Source organism: Polypterus senegalus, chromosome 18 (assembly GCF_016835505.1).
Source record: "Polypterus senegalus isolate Bchr_013 chromosome 18, ASM1683550v1, whole genome shotgun sequence".
NCBI lineage: Eukaryota > Metazoa > Chordata > Cladistia > Polypteriformes > Polypteridae > Polypterus > Polypterus senegalus.
Window position 1 is genome coordinate 10,233,224 of NC_053171.1, and position 21,402 is coordinate 10,254,625.

At 41.4% G+C, this 21,402-nt stretch overlaps 1 protein-coding gene across 1 annotated transcript in view; it reads left to right on the top strand.

The window, feature by feature from the left end:
• Nucleotides 1-21,402, top strand: part of LOC120519066 (Fc receptor-like protein 5) — a 68,272-nt gene that overhangs the window by 22,193 nt on the left and 24,677 nt on the right. Inside the window, exons 6-8 of the mRNA XM_039742153.1 lie at nt 4,138-4,425; nt 9,615-9,729; nt 14,665-14,975. Of these exons, the coding sequence (XP_039598087.1) occupies nt 4,138-4,425; nt 9,615-9,729; nt 14,665-14,975 (714 nt within the window). The remainder of the gene's footprint in view (nt 1-4,137; nt 4,426-9,614; nt 9,730-14,664; nt 14,976-21,402) is intronic.

Genomic DNA, 21,402 nt, shown 5'->3' on the forward strand with positions numbered 1-21,402 from the left:
CCCAAGATGCACAAGATATCACATCATGAATGCTCTGCTACAAAACAACACAATGCTACAACTCTCTGTCTGAGAATCCAGATTTAAAACTGTTGAACTCATAATATTAGATGTTCTGGTTAATGACTCATGGATTCCCATTTCTTAATTTGGTTCATATTTTTAGCATTTTCTCTCTGTTCAAATTCTCACAGTTTTGACAACGACTCCAGGCAGTTGTTTTCATATTTGCCTTTCTGTGTTCTGGACATTCTGTTCACATACTGTAAGTGTCCTCATCCTTTAAGCAGCTCCCTCCTTCTAACCAACGCCATTCATATTGCAAAATCATTTTTCTCCTGCGTCATTGTTTGCACTTTGTAAATATTTGGGTTTTCCTCTGATTATTCTTTATTTATTGGTTACTTTAATGGAAAAAAATTGAAAATTCTGACATGTTACAAATGATGAAAGTGTCCCAAGTCAATGATTCTAATCTGGTATCTGTGCTTTATAATCAATGTGGGTTTAATATAAAATGACTGGTGGATAAAACTGTTACTCTCAACACATTGCATGGCAGACAATAGCCTTGTGTCAGTTTATTAAGCTTTAGACATTGTGTGGCAGTAGGGGGCAGTAGTGCACCCTTGAACCCTCAGGGATGACTCCAGACACCAGGTAAAAGTCCACGACCCTTTATTGTTTGATAACAATGTGCACCAAGCACCCTCCACACTACTCATAAACCAATACTCTACGTAACACACAATAAACTCTCCTCCTCGCCCAGACAATTGCTCCTCTACCTCCCAGCTCAGCTCAGTGTCTGGACTGAAGCACCGTCCTTTTATAGCCCCTGACCCGGAGGTGTTCCTGTCCCAGCAGTCCACAGTTCCTTACTCCTTCCGGGTCAGGGCAATCAGTCTTTTACTTTAACCCGGGAGCACGTTGTTAGTTCCTGTCACGTGACCATGACGTACTCCCGGGTCATAGGGCATGAAAGAGCCCATAAGCCCCCCCACAGCGACTCCTGATGGCCCCCAAGGTATCCAGCAGGGTTGTGTAAAAATACTACAAGGTCCATAATGCCCTGCTGGACCTCGGGGCATGATCCTGCTGTCGGAGAGCTCCTCCTGGCGGCCTGGGGTGGACCGGCATGGAAAGCCGGCAATCCTTCACATTTCCCCCTCAGCGGCGACAACTGGGGCGGGCGTCTGGCCAGGGCGTCCTCCTCCAAGAGGGCCAGCGTCAGCGGACCCTGGCTGCGATGTCCATGTCTCCGGCGAACCTTGGGGAGCGGTGTATCCTTTATCGCCCACTCCCCGTCCTTGGGCACAGTCTGCCACTCGTGGCCCAGCCGGCGGCAGTTGTAACACCGGCGATGTCCCCCTGGGTGTCTCCCTCTGCGAGACCAGAAACACCTCGGGAATTCCGTCAGCGTCACCTCCGCCCCTTTCTCCGCCAAGGAAGGGTTTATGGCCGCTTTGCTGCCCTTTAGCCCTCTCTCCGATATGTCAGGAGACCCACGCTTTGGTTTGGGGACCTCCCGTTTCATCTGGGGCTTGTGCTCAGCTTGAGGCTCTCTATGGAAAGAAGAGAGCCTCTTTGCTGTCTGCACACCGTTGCCCTACGCATATTAGGTTCGGCGTCATTAGTACCGACTCGTCCGATGCACAGCACCATCCAGCTGCACCGGCACGGCGGCGCTTCGCCGGCGCTCCTATCACCGGCGCTACCCGCCGCCAGACCGATCGGGTCCTGGAGAGTTGCACAGCCCGGAAAGCCACGTCAAGCGCATGCCCCGGGCTGTTTGCTTCCCCAACCACTCGGTTATCGTGCTCCCGTCTCTTGTCGGGCACACGGTGCTTTGACAACCGCTACTCAACATCTGCGGTGCCCGATCGCACTGTGTTCCCTTACACTCTGACGGCGGGCGGACTCACCTGTACTCCGCATCGATCATCTCCGAGCTTCCCAACTCAGCCGCTGCACGTAGTCCTGCAGAGCCTTTAACGGGGTTGCGGCCGTCGCTCCCAAGTCCTCCACACGTTCCTTCAGCTGTTGTAAATCCTGTAAGAAACGGCGAAGGGGCGCGAGGTATTCCTCGAGCCTCCATAAGTCCACAGAGTTAATGTTTACGGCCGGAGTTGTTTGCGCTTCCGCATTTCGCTTACCCTCCGACCGGGAACCAATGAGCACGTCCCCTCCTGGCACGTGTTCAGCTGGGTCGCGCAAAGGCTCCTGGGCTTTGGAGTTCTTAGAGGGACGGCTGGCTTCTACGAGCCGGCTGCGATCTGCCTTTTCTTTCCCAATTGCAGACCCTTCAGCCACAACCCGTCCCTTCTTGTCGATTGCCGTTTGTTTCGGCGCTGCTTTGCACGCCTTCCCCTCCCCTTCCAGGAGGCTCGGACTCGTCAGGGAATGAGCGACCTCGTCGGAGGACTCGAGTGTCCTTCACCTTCCCGACATGCACCGCGGTGACCAGTCTGTTGTCCTCGTGGGCAGCCTTCGCTAGCCGTCCGCGGCCATTTTGCGGAGCATGAGGCAGTCATCCGAGACGCCGCTGCGATTCTCTTGGTGAGCGTCTGTAAAACATGATAAAAATAAATCCGACACGTCGGACGTTTTACCTGCAGCTCCCTCCATAGTGTATGGCGGAACCCCCGGACTATCTAGGGAGTCCGAGGCGCTCGACAGCGGTCCGTGTCCCGACTGACGCGCTACCCGGGCTAACTCGGCCCGAATTAGTTCTCGGTCCTCTTCGCTTCCGTTCAGGTAGGTCCAGGACCTCTCGGCGTCCGTCAGGCCCTGCAGCCAGCTGGGACTGACCTTCTTTTCCGGTCTTCTTGCCCATGGTCCTGCAGAGCGGGATGGCGCACAGTTGCAGCTTTCGGTAGCGGGTGGTGTTTGCACCTCCGTGAAAAGATGGGGAATCCCCCGAGGGTTGTCTGCCCACACAAAATTTGTTTTTAATGCAGGTCCTCTGCCAACAGACGGCCAGAGAATCCTGCCGGCTACGCCAGTGTGGCAGTAGGGGGCAGTAGTGCACCCTTGAACCCTCAGGGATGACTCCAGACACCAGGTAAAAGTCCACGACCCTTTATTGTTTGATAACAATGTGCACCAAGCACCCTCCACACTACTCATAAACCAATACTCTACGTAACACACAATAAACTCTCCTCCTCGCCCAGACACTTGCTCCTCTACCTCCCAGCTCAGCTCAGTGTCTGGACTGAAGCACCGTCCTTTTATAGCCCCTGACCCGGAGGTGTTCCTGTCCCAGCAGTCCACAGTTCCTTACTCCTTCCGGGTCAGGGCAATCAGTCTTTTACTTTAACCCGGGAGCACGTTGTTAGTTCCTGTCACGTGACCATGACGTACTCCCGGGTCATAGGGCATGAAAGAGCCCATAAGCCCCCCCACAGCGACTCCTGATGGCCCCCAAGGTATCCAGCAGGGTTGTGTAAAAATACTACAAGGTCCATAATGCCCTGCTGGACCTCGGGGCATGATCCTGCTGTCGGGAGAGCTCCTCCTGGCGGCCTGGGGGTGCGGACCGGCATGGAAAGCCGGCAATCCTTCACAATTGTTAATTTGCTATCAGGACTTGTTTTCCAATCAAATGCTTTACATGCATATTAGGTATGTCCTTTTATCCAAACTCTACACACAGTGATGGAATGTGGTATTCAAACCCAGTGTTGTGGAGATGTGTGGAAGAAGCACTAACTACTGCACCTTTGTGCCTCCACCACATGAAGCAATGAACTAAAAATTAAATTAATATATAGTACTGCCCCTAGGATGAATGTGAAGGTGATAACAAATTGGTTGCTTCTGTCTTCTTCTTGTTTTCTTTTATTTTTCTTAGTAATTCTTGCATTGATAGTCAGCTCCATGAACTATCGTCAGATAGTTGGAGTCCAATTTATTTAAACTGTTCAGTAATTCATGTTGAAATGTCCATTGTTTAAAATATATTAATAGTTTCCACCTTGAAAGGCATATTTAATCAATAATGATAAGTAATATATTTTCAGACATGCAGTACTAAAGCAGTTTTATTCTAGTTATCTGTGTGTAAACATCAATTGTGTTTGTGTCTCTTTGTGTCCTTTTTGGAATGTAGTTTTGATTTGCTCTTTCCTGTAGAATGTCCTAAGGCGACAGTGAAGGTGAAGAATGAGAAGATTCCTGTGTACGTTGGAGACACAGTGACCATGGAGTGCCTCATTGAGAACTCCTTTGAAGGATGGAAATATCGATGGTACAAAAAGAATCAGCCATTCATGGAGCACCAGATTGAATGGTATACTCATCAGACATATACAATCCTGTCTGTGACTCAATCTGACAGTGGAGAGTACTGGTGTAATGCTTCTAGAAATGACTCTCCTCGCTACGCACAGTCTAGAAGTCCCCTTACTCTGACAATTCAGGGTAAGTATGTGATTACAGCAATGTGAAGTTTGGAAAGTGGTCACTCGTTGTCTAGTAGGAACTGCAAGGTAGTGGGCTTTGTCTTCACATTGGTACTCCCATGGCTTTGGAAACATTAACTTGTTGAAGGGTTGATGGCTTATTTTTATTTTTACATATAACATTTGATAGCAGAGCAAAACTATAAAGTAATATTCTCCTCGATTGTCTGTTTAATTACCTTTCTGCATATTATGACAACAAACAAACCTGGAAAACTTATTATTCTGAATTTAGTAGAAATGTCTTGTAGGTGGGAAACTCGGCTTTACTTCTTTTGTCAATCACCTTTCAATTTATGAAGTTCTGGTTCGATGTATGCCACATACTTTGAAATTTGGGTTACTCATCTGCTCTAGCATTTCTTCTTTAATGTGTCTGAAATTCAGGTAACATTTGAAAGTTTACCTACAAACCAAGCAGAAGAATTTCTTTTTAATAGATAAGTTGGGTATTTAACAAGTCAAAATGATTTCTTTACAGTTATAGCATATTTTAGTTTTCTGTATGAAACTGTATTCTACAATGAAACAAGTTCCTAACTCTTGTATTTTAAAACAGAATTGAAGGGTACCATGGTCATAATGTGTAAAGAAAACTTTAAATTTTGTGTGTGTGTGTGTATGGCAGAAATAGTCCTCTTTATGATTCAGTATGGATTTCAGCATTAAGGGTGCACAAGGGTAAAATCTCAAAACTCCAGCTACGACAATCACTGTCAGCAGTCAAGTGAAGTTAAGAAAGCAACCTAACTTCAAGAAAATCATACCATGACTCTATAATAAGAATTATTACTTCCAGTTTACTTTTACTGTCACAAAAATGCCCCAGAAACATGGCAGGCATGTTTCTTTTAATCAAAACCTTTGCTTCTTCAAAGTTGAAATGAATAGAAAAATACTTAATTTTAAAACAAAAATAGAACACAATTTCAGGTGGCTAATTAATATATACTAGCCAACCCGCGCGTACATATACGCGCATAATCAAACCAGTTTTTAATGATTTTTAAGCACAGGGAGAAAATTAACATTTGAAAAATCGGTAATGTAATAAATCAGCAAGAAAAGCAACATTGTAACAATGCACGGAACGAACCAACACACAATCGTCCGTGCAGCGCTCAGGCGCGGAGGGTGGAACGGGAGGAGAGGAGAAGGACGTCCATTCAGCTCCCTCCGTCATGCTAGTCTGCTGATTTCTCGTTCAGTATGCACTGCCCGCTCATATGCCCATCTCCAACTCGTCACTTGAGTCGTTGTCGTCTTTACACAGTCCAGATGCACCTGTGACTCACGTAGACTTTTCATTGCTCTGTGCGGTTTTTACAGCTTTTCTATATATAATCCACCAAGACACCTGACCACGGTAATAGCGAGGTGGGAGGGGGGTGTGCACAAAGGGTAGGGACGCAACCAGTGGGAGCATATGAGTCGCACTAAGTGGGAATTCCATGGTTTGCAGCCCGAATGGGGTTCAACGGCTTACCCACGCCTCTCTGCGACGGGTAGACACACGCATAATCTCATGCATAATTATTTATTGAATGCTAAACACTTCTGGAAAGACACGGTTGTCTAAAACGGGTTGGTGTGAGAATACAACAGTAAGTGAATGAAAAGATGGAACTCTGGAGAGAGCAAAATACAACACAACAGTGAACCCGCGGCATAACAAACGCTGCATAATTATTTATTGATGGTTGAACACTTCTGGAAAGATACAGTTGTCTAAAAAGGGAGGGTTTGAGGATACAACAGAAAGTGGATGAAAAGATGGAACTCTGGAGAGAGCAACATGTAATTGTCCGTGAGTGAAGAAGACGCATGTTTGTTGCGGATGCGAATTGCTGTATGTAGCGAGTAAAACAGTTTGCCATGGTGCACGCGGTCGTGCATTGTAACCGAAAACTCAATTTTTAAAGACTGCTTACTTCATTGTGTTTTAACTTCAGTTGTAAAGGATTGTTTTAAAGATCCCATGGAATACCCCTCGCAAACTGTTTTACACGCTGCATATGGCGACTCACCTCCGCGAGAAACATGCCTCTATGAACAGTCAAGGTGGCTCGGAGGTACATGAGGCCTCTACGACAGACGAATATAAATGACGCCATTCTTTCTGTGTCGTCGTGTCCGAGTTGGTGGGCGTGGCTCTGCAAGTTGTCGTCGTATCCAATGGTCTTGGAATTGGTGGGCGTGGCTCCTCCCTGCATGCACCATAGGTGTTTCACTTGGCGGCTTAGTGAATCCACGCCCCTTCCGGCGTGCTTTCCATGGGTTTCTTGCCTTAGTGAATTATATATATAGATTATTAAGAAGAAATAACTGCCCTGAAAAATAATGAGCTTATTTTTTGATTGACTTTATGTGTTAAGGTTGTTCTTCCTGTCCACTTTTTCTTCTTCAAAGTATTTCCATCTTGCATACACAGTTACCAATAAGCTAAAGTCTTAGAATAGCAGAATGACTATAATAATATATCATAGTGGTATATAGTGGTCCATATCATAGTGGTGATGGACAGAAGAGCAGCTCAGCAGTTAAAACTTACAATTGAATAAATATGCCTGTATGGAAGATCATTTGGAAGTGCAAAGTTGAGCTTTTAGATGTGTTTCCTATTTGTTTTTTTTTTAATTATACAGAAATCATTTTGGTTGTTATTTTGCACTTTTCTATTTATTTTGACTTTGTTGTTTTTTTATTAGCTTTATTTTTGTGATGTCATTTTGTGGAACACTTTTTGGCGCATGTACTGCTATTTCGAACAGTACTATGTTACCATGGCTGTGCTGTCATTGTTGGTGCAGAGTGGCTACTATGTGCATCATCTTTGCTGCTGTCAATGTTTCTAGTTTTCCCAAACAACGATAAAAAAAATAATTTATTTTGTAAATTAGGAATCTGAATTCTTGCTTGGTTATAAGACATCATTTCAGGTTAAAATACTGGGCTTTTGTGTTTTCATTAATTTCTTTTCTGATTTTAAACACAGCTCCTTTAAGTCTTAGTCTTTTACACTTTTCATCTCCTGGTCATTTGTGTTTTTTGTGTCTCAGTTTGTGCCCTGTTCAGGCACATCACCCTAAGCCACTGTTTCCTCTGAACTGACTGCTATAAAAAATTCCTTGAGTGGCACCTGACCAGACAGTCATGTGAAAAAAATTGACTAGAGTTCCTAAACAATGTAAGTTCCAAGGTTTTCACTTCAGTTGTTGTTTTCTTTCTTTTTCAAACTGGCACACAATCTCAAAAAAGTCATTAAATATCATAAAGTTGCTATCCATAAAGTATGAAATATGTTCGGAAACGATCAGAGTGGCTGACGGTTTTTTGAAGCATTAAACAAAAATGTGGCCACTGTCCACTTGAGTTTGTAAAGTATGAAAGGTTGTATGAGCAGATTCTGCATTTCAGGTCTCATTGACCAATCAGAAAAATACTCCATATTTATGTATTTTCAGTATGCTTTTGAGTGCAAAGGATTAATGATAGACAGCTATGGCAAGAAAACCATGCGCTATATGATATATCTTCAAGAGAAGTATCATGATCAAGTCTTTAAGGTGAAATAATGAGGAACACTGTACAGAAGTTAAAAGTTCCTGGTAGCATTGTATGTTTCACCTTTCAGCAGATTAGCATAAGCAAAATAGTCGGCTAGTCAGAAGAGGTGGCTAATTAAACAAATACTGAAAGCAAGTTTAGTTAGATTTAGTCTACTGTAAAAACAGAGATGAAGTGAAATACCACATCATTGCTTATAGCATCAAATTATGAAGGTACCATTATGGAGGTAAAATATTGTTCAATGTTCTAGCCGCTCAATCATACACAATTGCTCAAAAGGCTTCTAACATATTTGTAAGCCCATAGAATTACACAGTGTATGCCTGCTTCAAATCAACTATCAGTACAAATAAAATGTTAATTGTGAAAAGGTACCCCCATCTTCTAATGTAAAACAAATAAGAAAATTGCAAATTGTTCACCCACCCTAAAAAATCCCAAATCTCACTTATTTATATGTAGACATGCAGTCTGATGACTGTCTGGTTACAGTTCTAGTTTATTGCGCTTCTCTTTTTTTTTTGTCCATCCATCCACCCATCCATTATCCAACCCGCTATATCCAAACTACAGGCTCACGGGGGTCTGCCGGAGCCAATCCCAGCCAACACAAGGTGCAAGGCAGGAAACAAACCCTGGGCAGGGCGCCAGCCCACACACACCCACATACCAAGCACACACTAGGGACAATCTTTTAGGATCGCCAGTTCACCTAACCTGCAGGTCTTTGGACTGTGGGAGGAAACCGGAGCACTCGGCGGAAACCCACGCAGACACGGGGAGAACATGCAAACTCCACGCAGGGAGAACCCGAGTCTTCTAACTGTGAGGCAGCAGCACTACCCACTGCGCCACCATGCCGCCTTTTTTTTTATCCCCACAGACATATTCTATTAGTTCACCCTAACAGTCCACCTCAGTACCACTATGTGAGAGGGCAGAAAGTGACCCTGAGGGAGACAATTAGCTTACAGTTTTTATGGAGAAAGGTGACTCCTAGTGAAGAAACCTACCAGAATAATGTTCACAGTTTCTCATTTTAGAAAGGTGTCACTGGGCATGGTGTGATGTAGAGACAAAAGAGAAGGTGAAGGAAAAGAAAGAAAGACAAGCACAAATGCAGACATTTACTCTACAGATCCATGTCTGCATAGTTTGTTGTGGCACCCTTTGGCCCCTCCACCACATGAGAAGATTAAAAATTAAAAATATCAGTACGCCCCTAGGATGAATGTGAAGGTGATAACAAATTGGTTGCTTCTGCTTCTTCTTGTTTTCTTTTATTTTTCTTAGTAATTCTTGCATTGTTAATCAGCTGCATGAACTATCATCAGATAGTCTATGGAGTCCAATTTATTTAAACTGCTCAGTAATTCATGTTGAAATGTCCATTGTTTAAAATATATGAATAGTTCTCACCTTGAAAGGATATTTAATCAATAATGATAATAATAATATATTTTCAGGGATGCAGTACTAAAGCAGTTTTATTCTAGTTATCTGTGTGTAAACATCAATTGTGTTTGTGTCTCTTTGTGTCCTTTTTGGAATGTAGTTTTGATTTGCTCTTTCCTGTAGAATGTCCAAAGGCAACAGTGAAGGTGAAGAATGAGAAGATTCCTGTGTACGTTGGAGACACAGTGACCCTGGAGTGCCTCATTGAGAACTCCTTTGAAGGATGGAAATATCGATGGTACAAAAGAATCACCCATTTATGGAGCACAGATTGAAGGGGATACCAGCGGACGTATACAATCCAGTCTGTGACTCAATCTGACAGTGGACAGTACTGGTGTAATGCTTCTAGAAATGACTCTCCTCGCTACGCACAGTCCAGAAGTCCCCTTTCACTGACAATTCAGGGTAAGTATGTGATTACAGCAATGTGAAGTTTGGATAGTGGTCACTCATTGTCTAGTAGGAACTGCAAGGTAGAAGGGCTTTGTCTTCACATTGGTACTCCCATGGCTTTGAAAACATTAACTCGTTGAATGGTTGATGGCTTATTTTTATTTTTACATATAACATTTGATAGCAGAGCAAAACTATAAAGTAATATTCTCCTCAATTGTCTGTTTCATTTCTTTTCTGCATATTATGACAACAAACAAACCTGGAAAACTTATTATTCTGAATTTATTAGAAATGTCTTGAAGGTGGGAAACTCAGTTTTACTTCTTTTGTCAATCACCTTTCATTTATGAAGTTCTGGTTCGATGTATGCCACATACTTTGAAATTTGGGTTACTTATCTTCTTAAGTGTGTCTGAAATTCAGGTAACATTTGAAAGTTTACCTCTAAGCCAAGCAGAAGAATTTCTTTTTAATAGATAATTTGGGTATTTAACAAGTCAAAATGATTTCTTTACAGTTATAGCATATTTTAGTTTTATGTATGAAACTGTATTCTACAATGAAACAAGTTCCTAGCTTATTCTTGTATTTTAAAACAGAATTGAAGGGTACCATGGTCCTAATGTGTAAAGAAACCTTAACTTTTTATGGTGTGTATGGCAGAAATAGTCCTCTTTATGATTCAGTATGGATTTCAGCATTAAGGGTGCACCAGGGTAAAATCTCAAAACTCCAGCTATGACAGTCACTGTCAGCAGTCAAGAGAAGTTAAGAAAGCAACCTTACTTCAAGAAAATCATACCATGAATCTATAATAAGATTTAATACTTCCAGTTTACTTTTGCTGTCATAAAAATGCCCCAGAAACATGGCAGGCATGTTTCTTTTAATCAAAACCTTTGCTGTTTCAAATTTGAAATGTATAAAAAATACTTCATTTTAAAACAAATTTCAGGTGGCTAATTAATATATATTATTAAGAAGAAATAACTGGCCTGAAAAATAATGAGCTTATCCTTTCGATTGACTTTATGTGTTAAGGTTGTTCTTCCTGTCCACTTTCTCTTCTTCAAAGTATTTCCATCTTGAATACACAGTTACAAATGAGCTAAAATCTCAGAATAGCAGAATGACTATAATAATTTATCATAGTGGTATATAGTGGTCCATATCATAGTGGTGATGGACACAAGAGCAGCTCAGCAGTTAAAACTTACAATTGAATAAATATGCCTGTATGGAAGATCATTTGGGAGTGCAAAAATTTAGACTTTTAGATCTGTTTCCTATTTGTTTTTTTTAATTATACAGAATTCATTTAGGTTGCTATTTTGTACTTTTCTATTCATTTTGACTTTGTTGTTTTTTATTAGCTTTATTTTTGTGATGTCATTTTGTGGATCACTTTTTGGCGCATGTACTGCTATTTCAAACAGTACTATGTTACCATGGCTGTGCTGTCATTGATGGTGCAGAGTGGCTACTATGTGCATCATCTTTGCTGCTGTCAATGTTTCTAGTTTTCCCAAACAACGATAAAAAAAACATTTATTTTGTAAATTAGGAATCTGAATTCTTGCTTGGTTATAAGACATCATTTCAGGTTAAAACACTGGGCTTTAGTGTTTTCATTCATTTCTTTTTTGAATTTAAACACAGCTCCTTTAAGAATTAGTCTTTTCACTTTTCATCTCCTGGGGCCTCATATATAAACAGTGCATGCACAGAAATGTTGCGTAAAAACTTTTTCCCTTCAAAACCAGTATAAAACCACACTTGGCGTAAAAAACCCGCACTTTTCCACCATACTTTTTTTCAATTCCCTTAACAAGAGGGCAGAAAGTGACCCTGAGGGAGACAATTAGCTTACAGTTTTTATGGAGAAAGGTGACTCCTAGTGAAGAAACCTACCAGAATAATGTTCACAGTTTCTCATTTTAGAAAGGTGTCACTGGGCATGGTGTGATGTAGAGACAAAAGAGAAGGTGAAGGAAAAGAAAGAAAGACAAGCACAAATGCAGACATTTACTCTACAGATCCATGTCTGCATAGTTTGTTGTGGCAGAAACACGCTGCTCAAAGAAGGCACTCAGAGACCTCAGGATGTGCAGGCAGAATGGTACTATTTTATTACAAAAAGTGTAGAACCATCTCAAATCAGTGAAATGAGCGTCCAGCAATGGGGCTGTCTTACTTTTATTACAGTTCTTAATGAGGTAGTACTCTGCTCTATTCATCATGCCCACTTGACAGGCCCTCTCCCCACCTTGCGCCCGTCCTGTTCCTGTCACCATTATTTCCAGTCCTCAGCTCACGTTCACCACATAGAAGGGGGCGGGTGGGGGTCGAGTTTGTGCCTGTCAATCCCTCTCTGCATACCTGACCATGACTTATGAAATATTGGTGGTTTCCAGAGGAGAGGTTGGGAGCATGCACTGCCAGTGCGTTGCTGCACCCAGCACACAACAAACCACCTGGATTGGGACCCGAGTGCAGCAGGTGACACCTCAGCACCACATTGGAACAGTGTGAAGTTTCCTGCAAGTTGGAGGACCTGGATACAAATTAACGTCATACCCAGGACAGAGCAATTACAGGTTAAGGGTCATGCTCAAGGGCCAAACGGGGAGTTAAACCAGCAACCTTCTGATTGGTGGTGCAGATCCCTACCCTCAGAGCCACCACACCACCTCATGGTTTCCAGCTTGCTAAAAAAAAAAAAAAAATGACAAGCAAAAAATATATAAGTGATTTAACCCTTACTATTCTAGTGTACACTAAGATGTAATGCTTATTTTCATATATGTTCACAGTTCTCTCTAAACATATGTAAATCAACAGTTTTAAGAATATACTGTTTTATAAGTTCCCCTGGAAACTTTGAAGAGTTTGCACCCTTACTATCTAAATAGTTCAACAGCTCCATGTGCACAATGTTCAGTGTCCACTTTAACAAATTCATTTCTACTAATGACTGCCCTGCTGGTCTTTATTTTCATCTCTATATATATAAAATCCAACGTCTTTCCGAATGTCTGTCCTCTTTTCACGCGAGAACTACTTAACAGATTTAGTTTGGGTTTTTTTCTATAATTTTCTTGAACATTCCGGTTGATTTTGCGACTGCTCTCATTGCGCTAAATATCATAGTTTGCCTGCGGTAACAAATTATTTGCACAAATCCGAGAGATACGCAATGGGCCAAGGGGAGAAGATCTGGGCCCTCCTCACTCACAGGCCAGCCTCAGGGTGGAGCTTACCTCTGCTTATCTAGCAAATGAGAAAACTACTTAACAGATTTAGGCTGGGTCTTTTCTATAATTTGCTTGAACATTCCAGTTGATTTTGTGATTTCTCTCATTGCGCTAAGTATCATAGTTTGCTTTCCGAAGTGATAAATTTATGCTAATCCGAGACAGATGCTGTGGACTGAGGGGAGAGGGAAGCGTGACGTCAGGAGTGGGGATCCGGGCAGGGCCCTCCTCACTGTCCTGTTTCACTACTACATGGGCTGAGCTACAGGGTAGAGCTAGTGCTGACTAAAACTAGTCAATTCCAGTTGAGGGTGGGCACATGCACTGATACAGCACATTGCCTCACCCACCACACAAAGAACCACCGCAAGATTCCAATTTAGGACCTGAGAGGAGACAACTCCTCTTCACATAAAATGAAACAGTGTGAGGCTTTTTAGAGTGGATGAAGTGCCAATCCTGCCACCAACCCTGCAAACTGGAGGACCTGCTTGCAGGTTAAGGGCCTTGATCAAGGGCCTAACAGAGTGGAATCACTTCTTGCATTTATGAGACTCAAACTGGCAACCTCCCAATTGCCGGGGAAGATCCCCAGCCTCTGAGCCACCACTCCGCCATAATACCAATAGGCAGACATAAAAAAACAAATGGGCCAGACCAAAAAAATTCAGTTGCTCTTAATGTCATTCTGTTTATGTGTGGCATTAACATCATGCTTGAGGAACCATTTTTAGATTTAAAGACTTCTCCTGCTTTCTTTCATTCCATGTTTCAGTTTCCTTCATTTAGATATTTTCTTTCCTATTTGGGGTTCATTATGCACTTTTCTTTTTCAAATTAATTGAAAGAATAAATTACAACAGAACACAACTCTATCAGATAAATAAGAAAAAAAACAAACAAACAGTATAACGTACAATCAATCCACAAAAAAAAGAACTCAGCTTTCAGCCTTCTGGCATAATTCTCTTTTATCAAATTGGTAAATTTGCTAATTTGCTATCAAATACTTTACATGTATATTAGGTATGTCCTTTTATCCAAACTCTAAACAGACAGTGATGGAATGTGGTATTCAAACCCAGTGCTGTGGAGATGTGTAGAAGAAGCACTAACTACTGCACCTTTGTGCCTTCACCACATGAAGCAATGCATTAAAAATTAAATTAATATACAGTACTGCCCCTAGGATGAATGTGAAGGTGATAACAAATTGGTTGCTTCTGTCTTCTTCTTGTTTTCTTTTATTTTTCTTAGTAATTCTTGCATTGTTAATCAGCTGCATGAACTTTCATCAGATAGTCTATGGAGTCCAATTTATTTAAACTGCTCAGTAATTCATGTTGAAATGTCCATTGTTTAAAATATATGAATAGTTCTCACCTTGAAAGGCATATTTAATCAATAATGATAATAATAATATATTTTCAGGGATGCAGTACTAAAGCAGTTTTATTCTAGTTATCTGTGTGTAAACATCAATTGTGTTTGTGTCTCTTTGTGTCCTTTTTGGAATGTAGTTTTGATTTGCTCTTTCCTGTAGAATGTCCAAAGGCAACAGTGAAGGTGAAGAATGAGAAGATTCCTGTGTACGTTGGAGACACAGTGACCCTGGAGTGCCTCATTGAAAACTCCTTTGAAGGATGGAAATATCGATGGTACAAAAAGAATCAGCCATTCATGGAGCACCAGATTGAAGGGTATACTCAGCGGACGTATACAATCCAGTCTGTGACTCAATCTGACAGTGGACAGTACTGGTGTAATGCTTCTAGAAATGACTCTCCTCGCTACGCACAGTCCAGAAGTCCCCTTTCACTGACAATTCAGGGTAAGTATGTGATTACAGCAATGTGAAGTTTGGATAGTGGTCACTCATTGTCTAGTAGGAACTGCAAGGTAGAAGGGCTTTGTCTTCACATTGGTACTCCCATGGCTTTGAAAACATTAACTCGTTGAAGGGTTGATTGCTTATTTTTATTTTTACATATAACATTTGATAGCAGAGCAAAACTATAAAGTAATATTCTCCTCAATTGTCTGTTTCATTTCTTTTCTGCATATTATGACAACAAACAAACCTGGAAAACTTATTATTCTGAATTTATTAGAAATGTCTTGAAGGTGGGAAACTCGGATTTACTTCTTTTGTCAATCACCTGTCATTTATGAAGTTCTGGTTCGATGTATGCCACATACTTTGAAATTTGGGTTACTTATCTTCTTAAGTGTGTCTGAAATTCAGGTAACATTTGAAAGTTTACCTCTAAGCCAAGCAGAAGAATTTCTTTTTAATAGATAATTTGGGTATTTAACAAGTCAAAATGATTTCTTTACAGTTATAGCATATTTTAGTTTTATGTATGAAACTGTATTCTACAATGAAACAAGTTCCTAGCTTATTCTTGTATTTTAAAACAGAATTGAAGGGTACCATGGTCCTAATGTGTAAAGAAAACCTTAACTTTTTTATGGGTGTGTATGGCAGAAATAGTCCTCTTTATGATTCAGTATGGATTTCAGCATTAAGGGTGCACCAGGGTAAAATCTCAAAACTCCAGCTATGACAGTCACTGTCAGCAGTCAAGAGAAGTTAAGAAAGCAACCTTACTTCAAGAAAATCATACCATGAATCTATAATAAGATTTAATACTTCCAGTTTACTTTTGCTGTCATAAAATGCCCCAGAAACATGGCAGGCATGTTTCTTTTAATCAAAACCTTTGCTGTTTCAAATTTGAAATGTATAAAAAATACTTCATTTTAAAACAAAAATAGAACAAAATTTCAGGTGGCTAATTAATATATATTATTTAGAAGAAATAACTGGCCTGAAAAATAATGAGCTTATCCTTTCGATTGACTTTATGTGTTAAGGTTGTTCTTCCTGTCCACTTTCTCTTCTTCAAAGTATTTCCATCTTGAATACACAGTTACAAATGAGCTAAAATCTCAGAATAGCAGAATGACTATAATAATTTATCATAGTGGTATATAGTGGTCCATATCATAGTGGTGATGGACACAAGAGCAGCTCAGCAGTTAAAACTTACAATTGAATAAATATGCCTGTATGGAAGATCATTTGGGAGTGCAAAAATTTAGACTTTTAGATCTGTTTCCTATTTGTTTTTTTTAATTATACAGAATTCATTTAGGTTGCTATTTTGTACTTTTCTATTCGTTTTGACTTTGTTGTTTTTTATTAGCTTTATTTTTGTGATGTCATTTTGTGGATCACTTTTTGGCGCATGTACTGCTATTTCGAACAGTACTATGTTACCATGGCTGTGCTGTCATTGTTGGTGCAGAGTGGCTACTATGTGCATCATCTTTGCTGCTGTCAATGTTTCTAGTTTTCCCAAACAACCATAAAAAAAATATTTATTTTGTAAATTAGGAATCTGAATTCTTGCTTGGTTATAAGACATCATTTCAGGTTAAAACACTGGGCTTTAGTGTTTTCATTCATTTCTTTTCTGAATTTAAACACAGCTCCTTTAAGACTTAGTCTTTTTCACTTTTCATCTCCTGGGGCCTCATGTATAAACAGTGCATACGCACAGAAATGTTGCGTAAGAACTTTTCCACGTTCAAATCGCGATGTATAAAACCTACACTTGGCGTAAAGCCACGCACTTTTCCACGGTAACTCATACTTTGTTGTACGCAAGTTCTCCGCTCGGTTTTGCAGACTGGCATCACCCAGCGTCAAAGCAGTGCTACTGTTCCTGTGTGGTTACTCTTTATTTTCCTGACGTGGCTTTATAAATACACTGAAACTAACTGCATATTTTTTATTAGTGTAACGCATCTGATTGTAATTAACTTGTAACAATATAATGGTCCAGGGAATAGCCATAGTATACCAAATACCATAACTGCTTTAGCGTTGTTACTCTACCTGCACCTTCTTCTTCTTTCAGCTGCTCCCGTTAGGAGTTGCCACAGCGGATCATCTTTTTCCATATTACTGTCACTGCACCACTCGGAGTATTTATATCACTGTATCTGAGTGTGAATCACAGCAGCAGCTGATCGGAAAGAGAATTATCGGTATACAGCATCAAGAACACGCTGTCTCAGCCATGGCATAACGGCAAAAGCCTTTCCTGTGAGGACCTCGCGGTTCAGAAACATTTTCATCCCAAGAACTTTAAACGCACTCAATCAAGTGCTCCTTGTAGAACTGTTTGTACTTATAAATACAATTACCTCACTGTAAATTTGCACTACAGTTATAATATTACACAACCTGCACCACTTTATAAAGTGCGTATTTACATATAATGACGATATCATTTTTAAGATGAAATGCAGCAAAATATGTTGATTATATTATACAGATAGCAAAATACCCGCGCTTCGCAGTGGAGAAGTAGTGTGTTAAAGAAGTTATGAAAAAGAAAAGAAAACATTTTAAAAATAACGTAACATGATTGTCAATATAATTGTTTTGTCACTGTTATGAGTGTTGCTGTCATATATATATATATATATATATATATATATATATATATACCTGTGTGTATATATATATACATATACACATCTACATATATATACATATATACACATATCAACATATATATACACATACATATACATACATACAACACACACATATACATATATACATACATACATATAGATAAATATACATACACTGTATATATATACACACATACACATACATATATATATACACATACATACACACACACACATATATTTATATTTATATATATATATATTGTATGCTGCATCATATATATATATATATATATATATATATATATATATATATATATATATATAAAAGGGAGAGAAGTTAGGGGAGATCAATATATATGCTGAAGTCAGAGCCCTTTTACACAGAACATATATACATATATATACAGGTCTACATATATATATATATATATATATACATATCTACATATATACACACCTGCTGTATATGCTGGAATAAATGACGGGAATGCATCAATCTGGAAACTTGGTTATCATTGCAAAACCTCCAACTGCCGCCAGGCTTAGCAATCAAGACGATGGGACTGGACCAGGGACTACTACTTTCCTCGATTACTCCTAGTGCCAGCATTCGCTTGATTTCCAGTTCCACTTCTACTTTCTTTGCCTCCGGAGTAAACGCAATACGGTTTTCACTTACCACCTCTGGGACAGAGCGGATAGCTGCTTCGAGCTCTTGTTTCTGCCTGGGGGATAGCTGCTCGAAATTACTATCAGACCAGTCTCGGGCCCGAGGATTACGGGAGCACGGTCCCTCCTAGGAGGATCGGCCATGCTAACTTCGCAAACCTGCCGCCGGTACCCCTCATGTTCAGCAACAAATCATTATCAACGACAAAGTGAGGTCCCTGTGGCATGGGCAAATGCGTCTGGCGGTATTCTTTATGTGTTTCAGCTCAGAGAGCGTCCGGTCTGACCTCAAGGGCATTTTAGACTGGTCTTCTTTTTAATCCACTGTTGCGGCAGAATAAAGCGGCGAGCAACGACAGACACGTTACTGCGGAATCGAACAGCGCTGTTATCTTATGTCCATTAATAAGAAGCTCCCGTATGTTTATCCGAGGGATTGCTAAGGGCACACAAACAACCCGCCATTGTCCCCTACGGTCCGCCTTGTTCCCGACAGGTCGCAAGCCAGGCGGCCCGGCGACTTCGGAACAAGCTCTGGAATGCGTGGAAGGGACTGCTTTAGTGGGACATAGCTCCCGGGTAGTCCACAGAGCGGCTGGTCTGCCCTCCCAGGTTTCACAGCCGGCCTCTGGGTTTGCAAGAGCTGCAGCAGCTCGTCCATAGAATGGAATTCGCCCCAGGCGGCTGGGCAAATTCCTGGGGTAGTCTTTTAGCAGCAGAAAACAGGCCACTTGCTGCACTATTTGTAAGGGGTTAACTCAATGGCGTAGCCACTCACCCACCTGTTGCCAGAGAGCCATAGCCTGCTCTGACAGCCCTTTGCTTGGGTTAAACTCCCAGTTTATGATTTCCTTCACCTGCCGGCCTGGGGACAACCCATCGTTAACTGGGACCTTGGTCCCGATGGGCAGCTCGGCTTTCCTGCCAAGGAGAGCATACTGAGCCACTCGTGTGTGTTCCCCAGAAGCCAGCCCACGCCTGTGGGTCCCCTCTACGTTCTCCACGAGATGGGTGGTCCCCACCGAGTTATGCTCATGGAGCAGAGCCTGCACGCGTCCTTCCTGACCCTCTGGCGCTCCCGCCCGAAACTCGGCCCCGGTACTCACCCACCTGGTTCCGTGATAGTTCGTGTCCCGGGTTCATCGGGGACACCATCCTGCCGACTACGCCACTGTAATAAGTGGAGACCAGAGACGTGGAAAGGTTTGGGGCAGCCACCCGTTTATTACGGTTTCCCGGCTGCAAAAGTCTTTGAGGCATTGTAACAGTTGTTTACACAACAGAGTCCAAAACAGAACTGCCTGCCTAAGCAAGGCAGTGAGCTTTATAGCACAGAGGGCGGAAATGATGTAGTCCTCTGGGCGGAACTGGAAGTGACATCATCCTTGGGGCGGAACGGAAGTGACCTCATTCTTGGGCGGAAGTGATGTGTCCTTCCTGGAAATGGCGGCTCCTGGTGGGATTTCCCGGGTAAGACCTGCAGAGAACTCAGAAAGAGCGTCAGTGCACCCCGCCCCCTGGGCAGATGTATAAACAGTATTTCCTAAGCCCTTCAGCTGCTTCCCATGCACACGTGTGTGACAATATATACACACACAGACACATATATACATATATATACAGGTCTACATATATATATATATATATATACATATCTACATATATACACACATATATATATATATATATACATACATACATACATATCTATATATATATATATAAATACATACATACATATCTACATATATATATATACATACATACATACATATCTACTTATATATATATATATAAACATACATACATACATATATATATACTGTATATAGCAAAATCCCCGCGTATATCACATTGTCAGTTCAGCAGTCCGGTTGTAATATGACCAAGCTGTGCACTGAGATTACTTTTGAGAATGCAACGTCTAGTTTTGTCCAGGAGGAAAGCAATGTTGCCTCAAATCAATGGCAACCTTTTGTAGGGTGTGTCCCTGAGACTTATTAATTGTCATCGCAAAGCAGAGCCTTACTGGAAATTTGAGGCATTTGAATTGAAATGGGAGATCAGAGGGTATAACGGTGATGCGAGGAATACATTCAGTGTGTGGCGCTCTGCTGTTTTTTTGTGTAGCTGCCTTCACACAGCTTCTCCGCTGCTTTATAAACGAACACCATATAAGACCATCGTTTCTCCTTGCTTCGCGGTTCTGTACTATTTTATTGTCCATTTATTACGATTCTTATAGCTATTGTGTAGCTATTCGAGACATACTGTACTGTTCAGGTACCCATTTCCTTTATTTAATCCGCGGCTTGTACGCTATTTTTTGTTTGTTTATCACGATTAGAGATATTTATTGATTCCCTTCTTTAGCTGACTGCCTGCTCATATAAGGCGCTCCACTGGCTTTTTGTGAAGAAGCTTTTACACAGCGTCTCTGCTGTTTTATAAACGAACGACATATAAAGCCATCCTCTTTCCTTGCTTTGCCAAGAAAGCTGCCTTTTTATTTAATCCACGGGTTCTCCGCTGTTTTATTGTTCGTTTATTACGATTATTATAGTTCTCTTTATATATCACGTTGTCAGTTCAGCACTCTGGTTGTAATATGACGAAGCTGCGCGAGCTCACTCTTGAGAATGCAACGTATAGTTGTCCAGGAGAAAAACAATCTTGCCTGAAATCAATGGCAACCTTTTGTTGGGTCTGTCCCTGAGACTTCTTACTTCTCATTGCGAAGCAGAGCCTCACTGGAAATTGGAGGCATCTGAATTGAAATGGGAGATCAGAGGGTGTAACGGGGATGCGAGGAATACATTGAGTGTGGAGAAACTCTAGAGACAGCATGTGTATTAACTTGTGGATTTTTCTGTCAGTATTTGGTGGCAGCGTGACGAAGTTGCTTCCACAAGACCGCGTTAGCTGTGGAGCTCAGCTCGGAGGATATTCTTTTCCCACCCTGTCAATTGCGTAATGCGTTTTTTGAACAGGTTTGATGCATGAAAGTGATCACTCGTACTGCGTTCAGTCAGTTCACGTGAGCTGCTCTCTTGTGTGATGTTGCGATGTCCACGGCTTTATTTAATGTTAGCTAA